Source organism: Drosophila yakuba, chromosome 3L, assembly GCF_016746365.2.
Source record: "Drosophila yakuba strain Tai18E2 chromosome 3L, Prin_Dyak_Tai18E2_2.1, whole genome shotgun sequence".
In the NCBI taxonomy this organism is placed as follows: Eukaryota; Metazoa; Arthropoda; class Insecta; order Diptera; family Drosophilidae; genus Drosophila; species Drosophila yakuba.
In genome coordinates, this window is record NC_052529.2 from 13,633,358 (window position 1) to 13,646,160 (window position 12,803).

The 12,803-nt window shown below is 48.4% G+C and overlaps 5 protein-coding genes across 5 annotated transcripts; 3 read left to right on the forward strand and 2 right to left on the reverse strand.

The window, feature by feature from the left end:
• The first annotated feature begins 249 nt into the window (after nt 1-249).
• Nucleotides 250-1,364, forward strand: LOC6534017 (protein obstructor-E). Its single transcript, XM_002094668.3, has 4 exons — nt 250-341; nt 400-546; nt 604-1,040; nt 1,104-1,364. Coding segments are annotated over exons 1-4 (810 nt in total). The 5' UTR covers nt 250-340; the 3' UTR covers nt 1,329-1,364.
• Nucleotides 1,365-1,664: 300 nt separating this feature from the next.
• LOC6534018 lies at nt 1,665-2,842 on the reverse strand. The gene is made up of 4 exons (XM_002094669.3): nt 2,833-2,842; nt 2,545-2,778; nt 2,045-2,481; nt 1,665-1,982 (listed from the first exon to the last, which is right to left on the reverse strand). The coding sequence occupies exons 1-4, from the start codon at nt 2,840-2,842 to the stop codon at nt 1,758-1,760; spliced, it is 906 nt and encodes a 301-aa protein (XP_002094705.1). The 3' UTR covers nt 1,665-1,757.
• A 475-nt stretch (nt 2,843-3,317) lies between these two features.
• On the forward strand, nt 3,318-4,782 carry LOC6534019. Its single transcript, XM_002094670.3, has 3 exons — nt 3,318-3,399; nt 3,639-3,703; nt 4,014-4,782. Exons 2-3 carry the CDS (start codon nt 3,650-3,652, stop codon nt 4,701-4,703), a joined length of 744 nt encoding a protein of 247 aa, XP_002094706.1. The 5' UTR covers nt 3,318-3,399; nt 3,639-3,649; the 3' UTR covers nt 4,704-4,782.
• A 222-nt stretch (nt 4,783-5,004) lies between these two features.
• LOC6534020 lies at nt 5,005-11,514 on the forward strand. The gene is made up of 9 exons (XM_002094671.3): nt 5,005-5,360; nt 5,669-5,825; nt 6,055-6,452; nt 6,580-6,672; nt 6,735-8,253; nt 8,326-8,594; nt 8,654-9,195; nt 9,563-10,667; nt 10,726-11,514. The coding sequence occupies exons 1-9, from the start codon at nt 5,088-5,090 to the stop codon at nt 11,332-11,334; spliced, it is 4,965 nt and encodes a 1,654-aa protein (XP_002094707.1). The 5' UTR covers nt 5,005-5,087; the 3' UTR covers nt 11,335-11,514.
• On the reverse strand, nt 11,370-12,585 carry LOC6534021 (bifunctional peptidase and (3S)-lysyl hydroxylase Jmjd7). Its single transcript, XM_002094672.4, has one exon. It carries the CDS (start codon nt 12,545-12,547, stop codon nt 11,597-11,599), a length of 951 nt encoding a protein of 316 aa, XP_002094708.1. The 5' UTR covers nt 12,548-12,585; the 3' UTR covers nt 11,370-11,596.
• Nucleotides 12,586-12,803: the final 218 nt, after the last annotated feature.

Consider the following 12,803-nt stretch of genomic DNA (forward strand, 5'->3'; position numbering starts at 1 on the left):
CCTATCCAAATATACCGAACACTTGTAACAATTACATTGGATCTTGGAAGATCCGTGGGTAGATGAACTGTGACTCATCACTACACGTGTTTGCTAATGACTGACTAGGTAAATGTTCCTGAATATTGGCTCTTGTACTTCAAACTTATCTCCGACCGCCGAATTTGAATGAGGAAGAACAATCCAATTACCACATGGAAACATGCATCCACATCTGATAAGGTTCGCAATTCGCAGGGAATCAAAACAAAGCGGAGATTGAGTGGCAAGTGGGTTTGCCTATAAATGGAGGGCTTTTTCGAGGTAAGTAAGTAGTAACCTCGGGGACCCAACCTTGAATAGTGAGTATAAGTCGCAGTTATGGAACCGAAATGAGCTAACTTGGTTTATTTACCAAAGTGATGAATCGCCTGACCCTTCTGGCACTGGTTGCCCTGATTGGAAGCTGTAGCGCTGCGGATGGGGATATCAATGTCTGCTCCAATGTGGTCAGCAATCTCTTTGTGCCGCAGGTGGGCAACTGCAGCAAGTACTACCTGTGCATGAGTAAGTTACCAACAACACCAGTGGATATCTAGTTCACCCTGATCCCTCGCTTCCCAGATGAGGTGGCTGTGCCCCGTGAATGCCCTGAGGACTACTTCTTCGATGCAAGGGATCAGGAATGTGTGCCACTGATGGAGGTGACCTGTATTGGATCCTGTAAGAACCGTGGTCTGTCATCCTTCTGCTACGATCGCACCTGCACCAAGTACGTTCTCTGCTTCGACGGCACTCCGGTGATCCGCCAGTGCTCCGATGGACTGCAATACAATGCGCTGACCGATCGCTGTGACTATCCGCAATACGTCGACTGCGTGGACAACCTGTGCAGCCGGAATAACAACCCGGATGACATCGTTTACATTGCCAGCAAAGCTCGCTGTGACAAGTACTACATTTGCATGGACGGTCTTCCTCAGGTTCAGAACTGCACAAGTGGTCTGCAGTACAATCCAAGCACCCAAAGCTGTGACTTCCCCTCGAAGGTCAACTGCACGGTGGGTGTTTTCGGTATCTTAACTCTTCAGTGAGCCACATTAAAAACTCTTTATTTCTTTCAGGTGGAGAGCCTTCAGCGGAATATCCTGCCGTTCGCCAGAGCTCCCCCACGCAGTGCCGACATCGAGTGTCCGTCGGAGGGCGCCCACTTCATTGCCCACCAGAAGCGTCAGGATGCGTACTACTACTGCCTGAATGGTCGTGGAGTCACCTTGGACTGCACACCCGGTCTGGTTTTCGATGCCAAGCGCGGGGAGTGCCGGGAACCAACATTCGTGGGCTTCTAGTTACTCGAAATAAAGATCCACTACGATTTCAACCAACCTAATATTTTCATTACTCTGCATTATTCTTTAAAGAGTCTATATTCGGATTAATATTTCGAATGTTCTGATCAAAATCCTCATATTTATAGTCGCAAAAAACAAAAAAAAACGGTTTTCGGCCAATATTCAAATTACATCATCAAAAATTACAAAAAAACGTGAAAAAAATTCAATTTTTTTTGAAAACACAGTTCGATTGGAAATTTAATTACGAACTCAACAAGATATGACATTCCATATTTGGACCAATATTTCAAATGTTCAGATCAAAATACTAATGTTTATAGTCGCAAAAAACAGAAAATCGATTTTCCGCCAATATTCAAAATTCATCATCAAAAATCACAAAAAATTTAATAAAAGAAAAATCGTTGACAAAGTGGGGTAGAGTTACAACCCCACATTATGGGGTTCGCGGCACTCCTGAACCTTGGGATCGTACCAAAGACCCGGGGAACAATCCAGAACCAAGCCATGACCCTCCACGCAGTAGTAATAGGCATCCTGTCGAGACTCGTGGACATAGAAATGGACACCGGATGGGGGGCAGATTCCTGTAGTAGTGCGAGGTGAAAGAACCAGGTGCTGCCGCACTTTTCTTTGCTCAGCTTGGATCTAAAAGGTAAAGGGTTTATTCAACGATGCCTCTTAAGAGTGTACTGTTATTTCTGCATCACCTGGCAGTCCGATTTCGATGGAATATCGCAGCAATCGCACTTAGTGCTGAAGTGGAGGCCAGCGGTACAGGTTTGCTCCCTGGGAATTCCGTTGCCGCAGAGGAAGTACTTATCGCAGGATACCTTGCTGGGCACATAGCGCAGATGATACGCATTGGAGTAGATGGAGCACTCGGACTCCACGCAATCCACATTTTGGGGGAAATCACAGCGATCTGTTGCAGAGTTGTACTGAAGGCCATCCTGGCACTGCCGTAGAACAGGTTTGCCGTAGTAGCACAGCACGTACCTCGTACAGGTTCTCTGGTAACTGAAGGTGCTGAAATGGAAGGCCTCGCAGGTGGGCAAACAATCAGCCTCGCCGGGATTCACACAGCTCTGGGTATTCGCATTAAACTCGTAGGGAAACTCGCATTGCAGTTCTATGGCTTCACCAGCTAAAGAATAAACACTTTCTAATGAAGATTCCAAAATACTAAGATGATAGGCATCCAACTCACAGCGACAGAGGTAGTAACTATTGCAGTCACCAACAAAGGGTAGAAACACATTATCCGCCACATTCCCGCAGAGACTTAAGTTGCCGGTTATCAGACCATTTTCCACTCCGGAAGAAGTTGAAGTAGTAGTAGTAGAATCCGTTTCTATGGTGCTATCTGTTGTTCCAGAGCCCTCCCAGTCGTTGGTACTTGCTCCAAGAACTCCACATATTAGGCAGATAAAATACCATATTACTGCAAAACCAAAACATTATAATATTGATGTATTCCTACTCCTGACTCACACACCTCCACTCATTGTCTGCTTTTTATTCAACTGAATCTTTTCTTTCGTGAAAATGTACCTTTATAAGGTTCAAGCCTCAGATTATCTTATCACTATATCGATGTACACATTGCAAACAACTGGCAAATGAATTGGTGGGAAAGACTATGACTCTTGGAGTTCTAAATTTGGATCAGTATTTTCAACTAAATCTTCATTCAATTGATTTACATTTACACAGTGGTTCTATCCTACTTATCTATTATATATTATTATATGATTATTTTTATATCTTTATATATTTTATTATATAAATTGATTTTAACTTTCTATAAACTTTTTTTTAGCATCTTCTGCTACACTTAAAACAAATATTTCATTATTTTTAAAAATTTTTATAAAACCTCCTAAAATTTCTCTTTTGTAGACTTTCAAATTGCTGTGGAAAAGCGTGTCGGCTGGTTCTGAAAATTCTACATACACACGAAAACGTTTCAAAACATTTTCGTATTCGGCACTTCGTTTCAGTGGAAACTTGGGCATCTCTCTGTGCACAGCTCATCGCTCGGAGGATCGAACATAATTAAAAAGTACAATTTTCGCTTATATTATACTTTGTGTATTGTGGTGTACATTTTCATAAGTGCACTTGTTAGTTTTGTCTTCAAGAATGCCAAGATGACTGACACTATTCTAACTGAAAAACAATTTAACAAAGAGCCATTTATTTATAGACAGTGCCTAGCGGTGGGCCTTTGTTTGTATTGAGAAAATAATCAACGTGCACGATATACATAACACCAATTCAATTATTCCCTCTTCTCCGCAGGAACCTAGAAAATGGTCAACGAACTGAATAGGCCCCAAAATGGGGACAATGCCGCCTTAAGCGAGGTAAGCTGGAGTCTTCCGGGAATTCCAAGACCCATGTTACTTAAACATCTTTAAAATATAAATAAAATATAAATACGTACCGTGACACATTCCTTTTAGACAACAAAGTGAGTCACGCCTATAAGCCTAAAGTATCTAGATGTTTCAGTTAAAATGAAATTCGAGTAGCCAGCATCTTCTATACCTGTAAACTAAATAATAGAAATTTTAATACATATGTACATACATTCATTTTTGTATAATCTATGAATTATGAATGACCAAATGTTTCATAATTTTTCCAAACTTATTATATTTTTTTTTTTTTAAGCGCCTAGCTGCTTCCAACAGACAGCTGCAGGAGATGCAGGAGGAGCACCGCCAGTTGCTCGAGGAGATGGAGACACTGCGCCTGCGAGCCGCTGAGCTGACCCTTCTGAATGCGCAGCGCCGTCAAGTGCGTGAAACCACCGAGGAGGTGGAGGAGCATTACCAGGTAGAATCTTCAGCGGAGACGGCATCAGTTGCCTCATCCTCCAGTCCGCCGGCAGACTCCACCAACCAGGAAGAGGCACCATCTGTCGAGGAAGAGGGCGACGCGGACAAGGAGGAGCAGGCCAGTTATCTGCAGGCAAAGCTGAACGAGATTGCCAACCTGAAAGCGCAGTTTAAGCGCGTGCAAAACATGGTGGACACCACCAAGATGATTGAGCAGCACATGTCCTCCAGGCAAACGGTGCAGGTGCAGAGCACCACCTCCGTCCAGACCAACAGGCAGACCACCTCCTCCGAGGTTCGAGTGGCCAGTGGAGAGTCCGTTGAGGCCGTGGAGAGTGCCCAAGCAGAGAACCCATCAACGTCGTCCACTCCTCCTGACAACGCAGAGCTCCTGAATTCCATGCTCAACATGTTCACGGACTTCACCAGTGATCTGCGTGGCCAAGCGGAGGGTCTGCGGGCGGAGCGGGATCGGATTAGGGCCCTCAAGGAGGACATCATCCAGCGCAAGCAGGGCAAATAGGCACATAGTCATAGAATGTGTATTATCCAAGGAACATATTATAAATAGTCTCCAAATAAATACTTATCCCTAAAAGATATTAGGTTGTGCGTTATTATTATATACACCAAAGGCATTTATTTTTTTTATTTTATAAGAAAACATTTTAATTTTAACAAAAATTAAGAAAACATTTATTTTTAATAGAATAGAATAAATTTATTAAATTTCAAAAATGCCGCTTGCCAGTGTGACCGCACCTCGGCAGGCTGGTAGTTAGCTGCCAGCCCTGGCACGGAACAGCTGTCAGAGTGTGCAAAGCAAAAAACAAAGTGGGAGTACGAAAAAGAGGATTTTTTCATTTTTATAGCGTCGTTTTTTGTACGCAAATATATATATTTTCTAATGGCGCCGCCGCCCAAGGTAGCTGTGGACCAAGGCAGCGCCAGCGCCAGTGCCCGCAGCAACGGCAGCAGCAACAACAACAGCTCGGTGGGCGGGGCAACCGGTGCGGTGCCTAAACAACAAACGCCCGTAAACGGAGCATCCACGGCCGGATCCAGTGCATCCGCGACATCCAGCCGGTCGGCGCGCTCTCGGCGGCAGCAGGAGCACCTGGGCGAACCGGACCTGGACCTTGTGGAGCCCCTGCAGCGGGAGACGCTGAAAACTCTGAACGTGAGTTAGGCGTCCGGTTGCCATGGCAAATCCTCTAGAAGAGCAGACAACCAAGATCTTTCTCTTCTTTGATTTATAAATACACTTTGCACTCATCACGGCCTGCGGAAATTCGTTATCCGCTGGCTCAGTAGCGAAAGCGAACGCAACCACTGCGGACAACGAATTTCGATCGGCCAGAGCAGCGCCCTTACCTCTGAATATATATATATATCTGAAATAGATATATATATAGACCTAAAATCAGCAAAATTACCGCCATCCTCTTGCTGGTCTTTCTGCTAATCTTCATTTACTGTTGCCTAAAGGATCTCCTTCAGCGAGCACGCATCACAAACTCCAAGAATCGCTCGCCGGCGGAGCAGCAGCTATCTAGCAAGGATTCCAGGTCGCCTGCACAGCAGCAACAGCAGCGCGAGGCACTGCGTCAACTGGCCGCCGAACACGGCAACTACGATTCAGCAGGTAATAGTCCTGAAAGCGTTAAGGAATACACATCTCATTGAGCAATTTCCAATATCCGCACCTGGCCAAGTGATCGGCCTGGCCCACACAAAAATCGGTGCGCCAGTTCATGTTCTAAAAATAAGACGCGCACGAAAATAAACGCCCACTGAGATGATGTAGTTCGCAGCGCAGTATTTAGCAATGGACCTAAACATCCATTCTGATCATTGGCTACTTTCCATTACAGAGCAACTGCAGGAACAGCAGCAGCGCTATCGATTCCCCGTCCGTCCGGTCCAGAGGGTTCAGCACCAGCCATCCTCGTCATCTAATAGCACAGGCGCCCCCTCATCTTCGTCGGCTTTGCTGCGATTGCGTCAATCGACGCCCCCGAATGCCACAGTAGGTGTGGTCATCCCGAACGCAACTACCAGCAACGGAAACGGCAACTTGAGTGGCACCGAGGAGCAGACCCCGCCACTGACCCCCGCTGGACTGCAACAACTCGTTCACCGACTCCTTGGTGTGCACCATTTGGCTCCCAGGACCGAAGGTGCTCGCTCGCAGGTTGACGTGTTGCGTGCCCTGCTTGGGTTAGACGAGAACCTGAATAGCAGACAGCAACAGAGTGTAAAGGTTCAAGAGGTGAGTTTGAAAGCTTTGTATAAGAGTTATGATAAATTAAATTAACATATTACATTTCTTTTATGTCATATTATATGCTGTACTTAATCTTCAACTGAAACTTAATTCCTTTTAATTCTTTTTCCAGACGAACAACATGGTCCACGAAATCAACCCAGGTTCGGAACAGGGTGAGGGCATCGTCAATTCGACCAGCCTGGAGGATGTTGCATTAAGCGAGGTTGGTTGCTTAATAAATCTAAAAGTCTGCCTTTCATAACCCAAACCCTTTGGACCTTGCAGATGAGCGACAACCGCGCCCAGTCCATTCAGTCCCTGCACAGCGTCATGGAAACGCCAACGCCCGATACCACGCCCAGCTTCGATGAGTTGCAGCAGCGTTTGGAGGCCTCTAATAGGAACATGCAGCACCTGCACGACGAGCAGGCGAAGCTGCTACACATCCAGAACTTGGCCAAGTCTCACCTTAACGAAATGGAGCAGTTACGTCAACACGCTGATCGCTTGCCACACAATGCCAATGGGGGAGAAGCCCCCAAATACGAGTCCGTGCAGCAGGTGCAGAACGACATGGCGTCGCTGGTGGGGCGCATGAAGAATCTCACCGCCTTTATCCACAACCAGAACGAACTGAGCTCGGTGCTTGGCGATGATGGCCCCGAGATCCTAGCCGAGCAGCAAGCTTTGCAGGAGAAACTGGAATCACTGCGCACCCAACGTGAGGATATGCGCAACTTGGTGGACGAACTAAACAGCATCAATCGTACGGCCAGGGAGACGGCTAGGACCATCAAAGAGGAGACTCCCACGCCTCCTCCAAAGCCAGCACCTGCACCAGAGCCTCCCAAGGAGCGTGTAGTGCCAGTGGAGTATCAGAGAAACGTACCCATCATACGCCAGGAGGCGGCCAATGCAGCTCAACGAGCACTTCACGCACAGGCAATGATCAACCAGAAGACGGCAGATATAGAAGCACTCAAGGCTCAGATGGCCAGACTTAAGGGAATGCTGCACACTGTTAGCCAGATCGAGGAGAGTACCCCCAGTATGGGCTCCACCTTGGAGCGGCGAAGTGAAGAAAGGACTAGCGTGGAACGCGAATTGCCTGCTGAGATTGCCCAACGCGTTTTCGCTCTGAACGATGTTACGTCCGAGCTGCGAGCGGAAGCAGCCAGCTTGCAAAAGGAGCGCGACCGTATACTCGCCCTAAAGGCAGAGATCGAACGCCGCAAGCAGCAGGCGGCAGCTGCCGTACAAATGGGCGAGGATGCACTCAAAAGAAACAGTCTTACGCCGACTCCCACCCCCATGAGGCAGCAGCAGATGACCGAAGACGAGGATCCATCCGAGGTGGATACTTCTCTTCAGGCTACGCCGACCAAGGAACAACTGCGCGATGAACTGCGCTTGCAGTGCGAGCGCCTGCGCAAGGAATACGAGCAAAAGCAGCGGGAACTGGAGCAGCGCTACGTAGCCAGCAACAACACCACATCGGAGGCGGATGACGAGGGAAACGACGACACTGACAGCGATAAGTACTTTGCTAACGTACGCACCGCTTCCTCTGCGACACTGAAGAGGGCTGCATCCGCCAGCACAGTGGTGGAGCAACGACGCGGTCAGCAGCCCAACGTTGCCCCACAGCAAGCTCCGCCGCCGCCTGCTCCTCCGTCCACGCTAAACGAAGATGATCTAAATGTAACGCTTGATACGCTATCCCTGGGTAATGACAGCCTACCCTCCAGCAGCAATAGATCGCAGTACATGCCGCCCCCCATGCAACCAGTGCCTGGAATATGGGGTAAGTCTTTAATGCTGGCTACAAAGGCGACAATTACATTTCCTTACTAAGAAGATGTATGTATTCCCTTAGCATCACACAACTCTGGAAGTTCGTGGCATGGACAGCAGCCCGTTTATGGTCAGCCGAGCTCCAGCGCCGGCACAGAGTTTAAGCAGCCACCAGCAGCTCCACAGGTTGGCTCCTCAAATGGCTCCGGATCGAACGCCTCTACCGACGCAGTGTTGTTGCAGCAGTTCATGCAGACACAGCAAATGCTTATCAACTCAGTGTGCCAGTGCAACCAGACCCTGTGGCATCAGCAGCGCGAGATAGACAACCTCAACCACCAGCTACATACGGTAAGAGAATCTAGGAGATTTCGGCTTTATCGATGACTAATTTATGTGTCTTATCACAGCTCCAGGATCGCTTCAATGTTGTTGCATGCCAGGATCACAGCTTTGGCTTGCGCTCGGAGTCAGTACCGCCTCCAGTGGGTCCTGGAATGGGTCAGATGCCGAACAATCTGTGCCTGGGAAGCAGTCGAGCTCAGTCTGAGCAGCTATTTAACTTTGGTGCCCACCAGAGCGCCTTTAGTAACTACCAGCGCAGCTGTCATCGCACCGGGGCAGAATCGCATCATCATCAACAGCAGCAGCACCAGGCACAGCCGTTCCTCAACAATGCTGCTCCCCCGCCACCGCCGACGCATTTCAACAACGAGACACCCCTGTCGCCGCCTACTTACCGCTCAAGTCCAGGTCCCATCTTCATGAACCACCACAACAACACGATCCATCAGAACAACTCGAATCTTCGAACCCAGAACCAGCATGCCAACAATCTACACTCGTTGCCCGAGGGAGCAGCTGGGGGAGGAGCACCTGGTGGCGGTATCACGCTAAACAACCAAGTGCCACCCGGAAACCGAGCCAACAACTACTGGGACAACTTCCGCAGGTAAAGCTTTATAACATTGGTGATGGATTTTTTAATGGTTGTTTAATGGAAAAGGGTCAAAAGCAATAAAAATTGAATAAAACTATTGTAAAGAGTTCATTTTCAATTCTGTGCACCGGTAAGTGCAACGAGCGTTGCAGAATAGTGTTCCATTAACAGAGTTGAAAGTGACTAACCCAAGATTAACCCCAAGTACTAACAAAGTTTTGCAAGTCTGACGAATTTCAATTCCCAAAAACGATCTGTTTGACAATAAGAACGATGTCTATTTAAATTCATAAGGATATAATAAATCCAAAAACTATATTATGCTTGATTATTTGCTACCCGCTTGCATTAACCCATTAATATCTGTGCGCTTTTCCAGCCATTCGCGCCAGAATCTCTTATCAAATAAAAGCAACGAAGAGCTGAACGTGGACCACCAGCAGTACCGCCGACAACGGGCACGTCCCAGCTACTTTCAGCCGCCCCAGTTGCTTCCGCCCACTACACGTGGCGGTTTGACACACCAGCAGCCGCGTCGTCACTTTTTCGAGGCGCCACTAACCGCTTTGCATGGCAACAGCCCCAATGGCAGCAATAATCTCAACAACAGCGGCAGCTCGGGCAGAAAACGGGACTGGCGCGATGATACAGCTCACATTCGCGACCACGACGATGAGGATATGGACGAGGTGGAGGAGAACCATGATAACGTCATATTTGGCTCCGGGCGACGTCGCAATCGTCGCCGTCCTCAGCTTTCCACGCTGCGGGATGAGGAGCCCGAGCAGGCTAGTTCCTCGAATCTCAACATGAACGTAAACTATGGCAACAGTCCGCTGTATCAGCGCAACAAAGTGCCAGCAAAGCCCACCACTTCGACTGTGTCGCTGACTCCTTTGCAGCAGCGACACCTTCGATTCGACTTTGAGCTTCCAGCTCATTACATGGACTACATCGAGTTACCCCAGATTACTCCAGTGGACACTACTCCTACCATCGGCCAAGAAGTCCCACCCGCGGACGAGTCGAATGCCATGGAGCACACCGAGGAAACGGCCTCCGAAGAACTGAATCGAAATCTGCTGGTTAACGCGCTCAAGAACGACAAGTTCACCACAAAGTTTTATGAATCCATTAAGGAGGATGTCTACCGCCGGCTGGAGACACTCTTCGAGCAGCAGCAGCAGCAACAGCAACAAAATCAGCAACTGCAGCAGCCACAGGAACCACACGGCCTGCGGAAAGCTCTCAACCAGGAGGAGAACGAGCCCACAGCCGACGTGGAGGCCACCGAGAGTCGCAGTGAGACGCCGCTGGAGGTTATGCGTCAACAGCTAGACAACGATCGGCCCGAGGACGAAAAGGGAACGCCAGTGAAGCAGCCAAGTGTGGTCAATGCACAGAACGGACAGCACCTGGACGTGGAAGACGTGGAGGACAGTGCTTCTGCTGTTTCCTCTTCACTTAGGACCGAGAACAAAGAGGTAAGAAAGGGTTTCGCACACTGGTTCGATTAACTCATCTTTGCGTCTTCCTAACCAGCAAATGCTCGAGGGGAAAGTAGAACATGCCTCTGGATCGGGATCGGGATCGGCACCAGGGACCAGCATGGAACTGGCACCGGACCACGAACTGATCGAGTACATTATCAAACGCATTCGCAACCAGACGCACAACAACACCGTCATCAATGACTCCCTACTGGCAGAGGTGTCAAAGCTGACGGCCACTGCTGCCCAAAATTCGACCGCCAGCTCGCCACTTATTTCGCCCAAGCGAATTTATGCCAAGATCAAAAAGATGGACATGCCACGACAGCGTGACGAGTTTCTGCTTTGGTACCGTTCCTATTTGGAGCAGCTGTTTGTAGTGGAACAGCCGCAGGACAGCTGCAAGGCCAAGTCGAAGGTGCCACCCACTGTTGCCTGTCCGGCCAAGCAGAAGAACCAACGGGTGCGCGAGCAGTCGCAATCCCAGTCGCAGGACTCCAATAACGATGCAGACCTGGCCGAGGCGGACCAAAAGAATGTCTCCTCGTCGGGAACGGGTGACCTGGAGTGCGAGAACAACGAAAATCCCGGTGAGGAAGCAGATGGCCAGGCTGCAGCGGAGCCTGCGGGCGCAGAAAAGCAGGACGTCAGTCTAGAATAGGCTACAGAATAACCCAACAAAGCAAACATTCCTAATTTAACCAGTCATCATTTATACGGATATTTCACACTTCATTTACGAATTTCGCAAAAGACAAATCTTTTATGGTCGTGTCCTTATACATAGTTCACAATTCATTTTGGCTATCAGTTTTTTATTTAACATTAAATTATGTAACAATAATATATATAAATACACTGAAAACAAGAACGGTTTGAATTTACTTATTAATTCCTGAGAAGACATTCTTTTTGGGATTTTACTAGTCCTTCCTTGTGGAGGTCATCTGCTCCAACATTCGGTAGTAGCAGTAGCGGCTATCGTAGTCCAGGTCGTACCAGAAGTTCACCGCGATGCACTTGTGGCTTTGGGACACATGGTGGAACCAGTAGTTGGGCAGGTACAGGATGTCTCCGGCGTTAACGCGTACTTTCAGGGGCTTTGCCCGTGCGTACTCCGGATATTTGGCCAGGTTGGGTGCCAGGGGATCTATGCTGACCCATTCCGTGAACTGATCGGTGCCGTCCTCATCCCTCAAGGGTTCAATGTAGAACTGACCACTCTCTGAGGTCTTGTAAACGCCTGTAGGGTAAATTCCTCGGGGTACACAGCTAAGCTGGTGCGGCGGGATGAGGACGAAGTCCTTGTAACCGGATATCACGCAGTACAGGTTCTCGTAGGGATCCTTGTGCATGGAGGTCACAGCGCGCTCGTCGCCCAGCCAAAAGTTGACGGCATCGGGCGGTTTGTTAAAGGACTGCTGGCCAAAGTCGAGATCACTGACCCGCAGATCAGCAGCCAGTTCCGGTAGGTCCACACTGAGGTTGGAGTTCTGCTTCTGTATGTAGTGGACAGCACCTGCGGGATCATCCAGACGACGGACCAGCTCTGACAGCTTCATTTTCGTCTCCAGCGGCAGAACAAAGAACTCCTGTCCCTTTTGGGAGGCCAAGCCATCGGCGTAGCCGTTCGGAGTGATTGCCACATCCACGCTCCTGTCCCCGAGAGCCTCGATCAGGTACTCCGGCGTCCATTTCCCAATTGCGGGCCAATCGAGTGCCTTGCGTATGACCACCGGCTGGTTTTTGGAGTAGAAGTCGCGACAAAACTCCAGGGCAGTCGGGATCCTGTCCAGCTCCACTACGCTGCTCCCGATGCACAGTTCCTCTGCTTCCTGGAGCAGAACATCCAGAGCCTTTTCGACTTGGGACATGCCGGTAAACAACAAGCACTAACGCATTATCCGCTAGGGTGGACCTTATCAGTGGAGTGCAAAGAGGTGTTCGGCTTTTCACTAAATGTTAAATCAGTGCTGCAGACACATTTATTAGTTTTTAAATTGATTTTGCACTATTAGCTTATTTTACATTAAGAGTTTTTGAAATATAATGCAAATAAAATATAAATCATGAACTTTTATTTATTAAATTAAATTAAATTAAATTATTAAAGGCCACTAACCCATTGAA

Excerpts from the sequence above, each read along its gene's own strand:
- LOC6534018 (XM_002094669.3), bottom strand. Across the intron at positions 2,482-2,544 it reads TAGTTACTACCTCTGTCGCT|CTGGTGAAGCCATAGAACTG; the intron begins GTGAGTTGGATG and ends TTTATTCTTTAG. Across the intron at positions 1,983-2,044 it reads CATCGAAATCGGACTGCCAG|ATCCAAGCTGAGCAAAGAAA; the intron begins GTGATGCAGAAA and ends TTTACCTTTTAG.
- LOC6534021 (XM_002094672.4), bottom strand. The coding sequence starts at position 12,547 with ATGTCCCAAGTCGAAAAGGCTCTGGATGTTCTGCTCCAGGAAGCAGAG.
- LOC6534020 (XM_002094671.3), top strand. The coding sequence starts at position 5,088 with ATGGCGCCGCCGCCCAAGGTAGCTGTGGACCAAGGCAGCGCCAGCGCC. Across the intron at positions 5,361-5,668 it reads AGACGCTGAAAACTCTGAAC|GATCTCCTTCAGCGAGCACG; the intron begins GTGAGTTAGGCG and ends TGTTGCCTAAAG. Across the intron at positions 8,595-8,653 it reads TCAACCACCAGCTACATACG|CTCCAGGATCGCTTCAATGT; the intron begins GTAAGAGAATCT and ends GTCTTATCACAG.
- LOC6534019 (XM_002094670.3), top strand. The coding sequence starts at position 3,650 with ATGGTCAACGAACTGAATAGGCCCCAAAATGGGGACAATGCCGCCTTA. Across the intron at positions 3,704-4,013 it reads ACAATGCCGCCTTAAGCGAG|CGCCTAGCTGCTTCCAACAG; the intron begins GTAAGCTGGAGT and ends TTTTTTTTTAAG.
- LOC6534017 (XM_002094668.3), top strand. Across the intron at positions 547-603 it reads CAAGTACTACCTGTGCATGA|ATGAGGTGGCTGTGCCCCGT; the intron begins GTAAGTTACCAA and ends CTCGCTTCCCAG. Across the intron at positions 1,041-1,103 it reads CCTCGAAGGTCAACTGCACG|GTGGAGAGCCTTCAGCGGAA; the intron begins GTGGGTGTTTTC and ends TATTTCTTTCAG.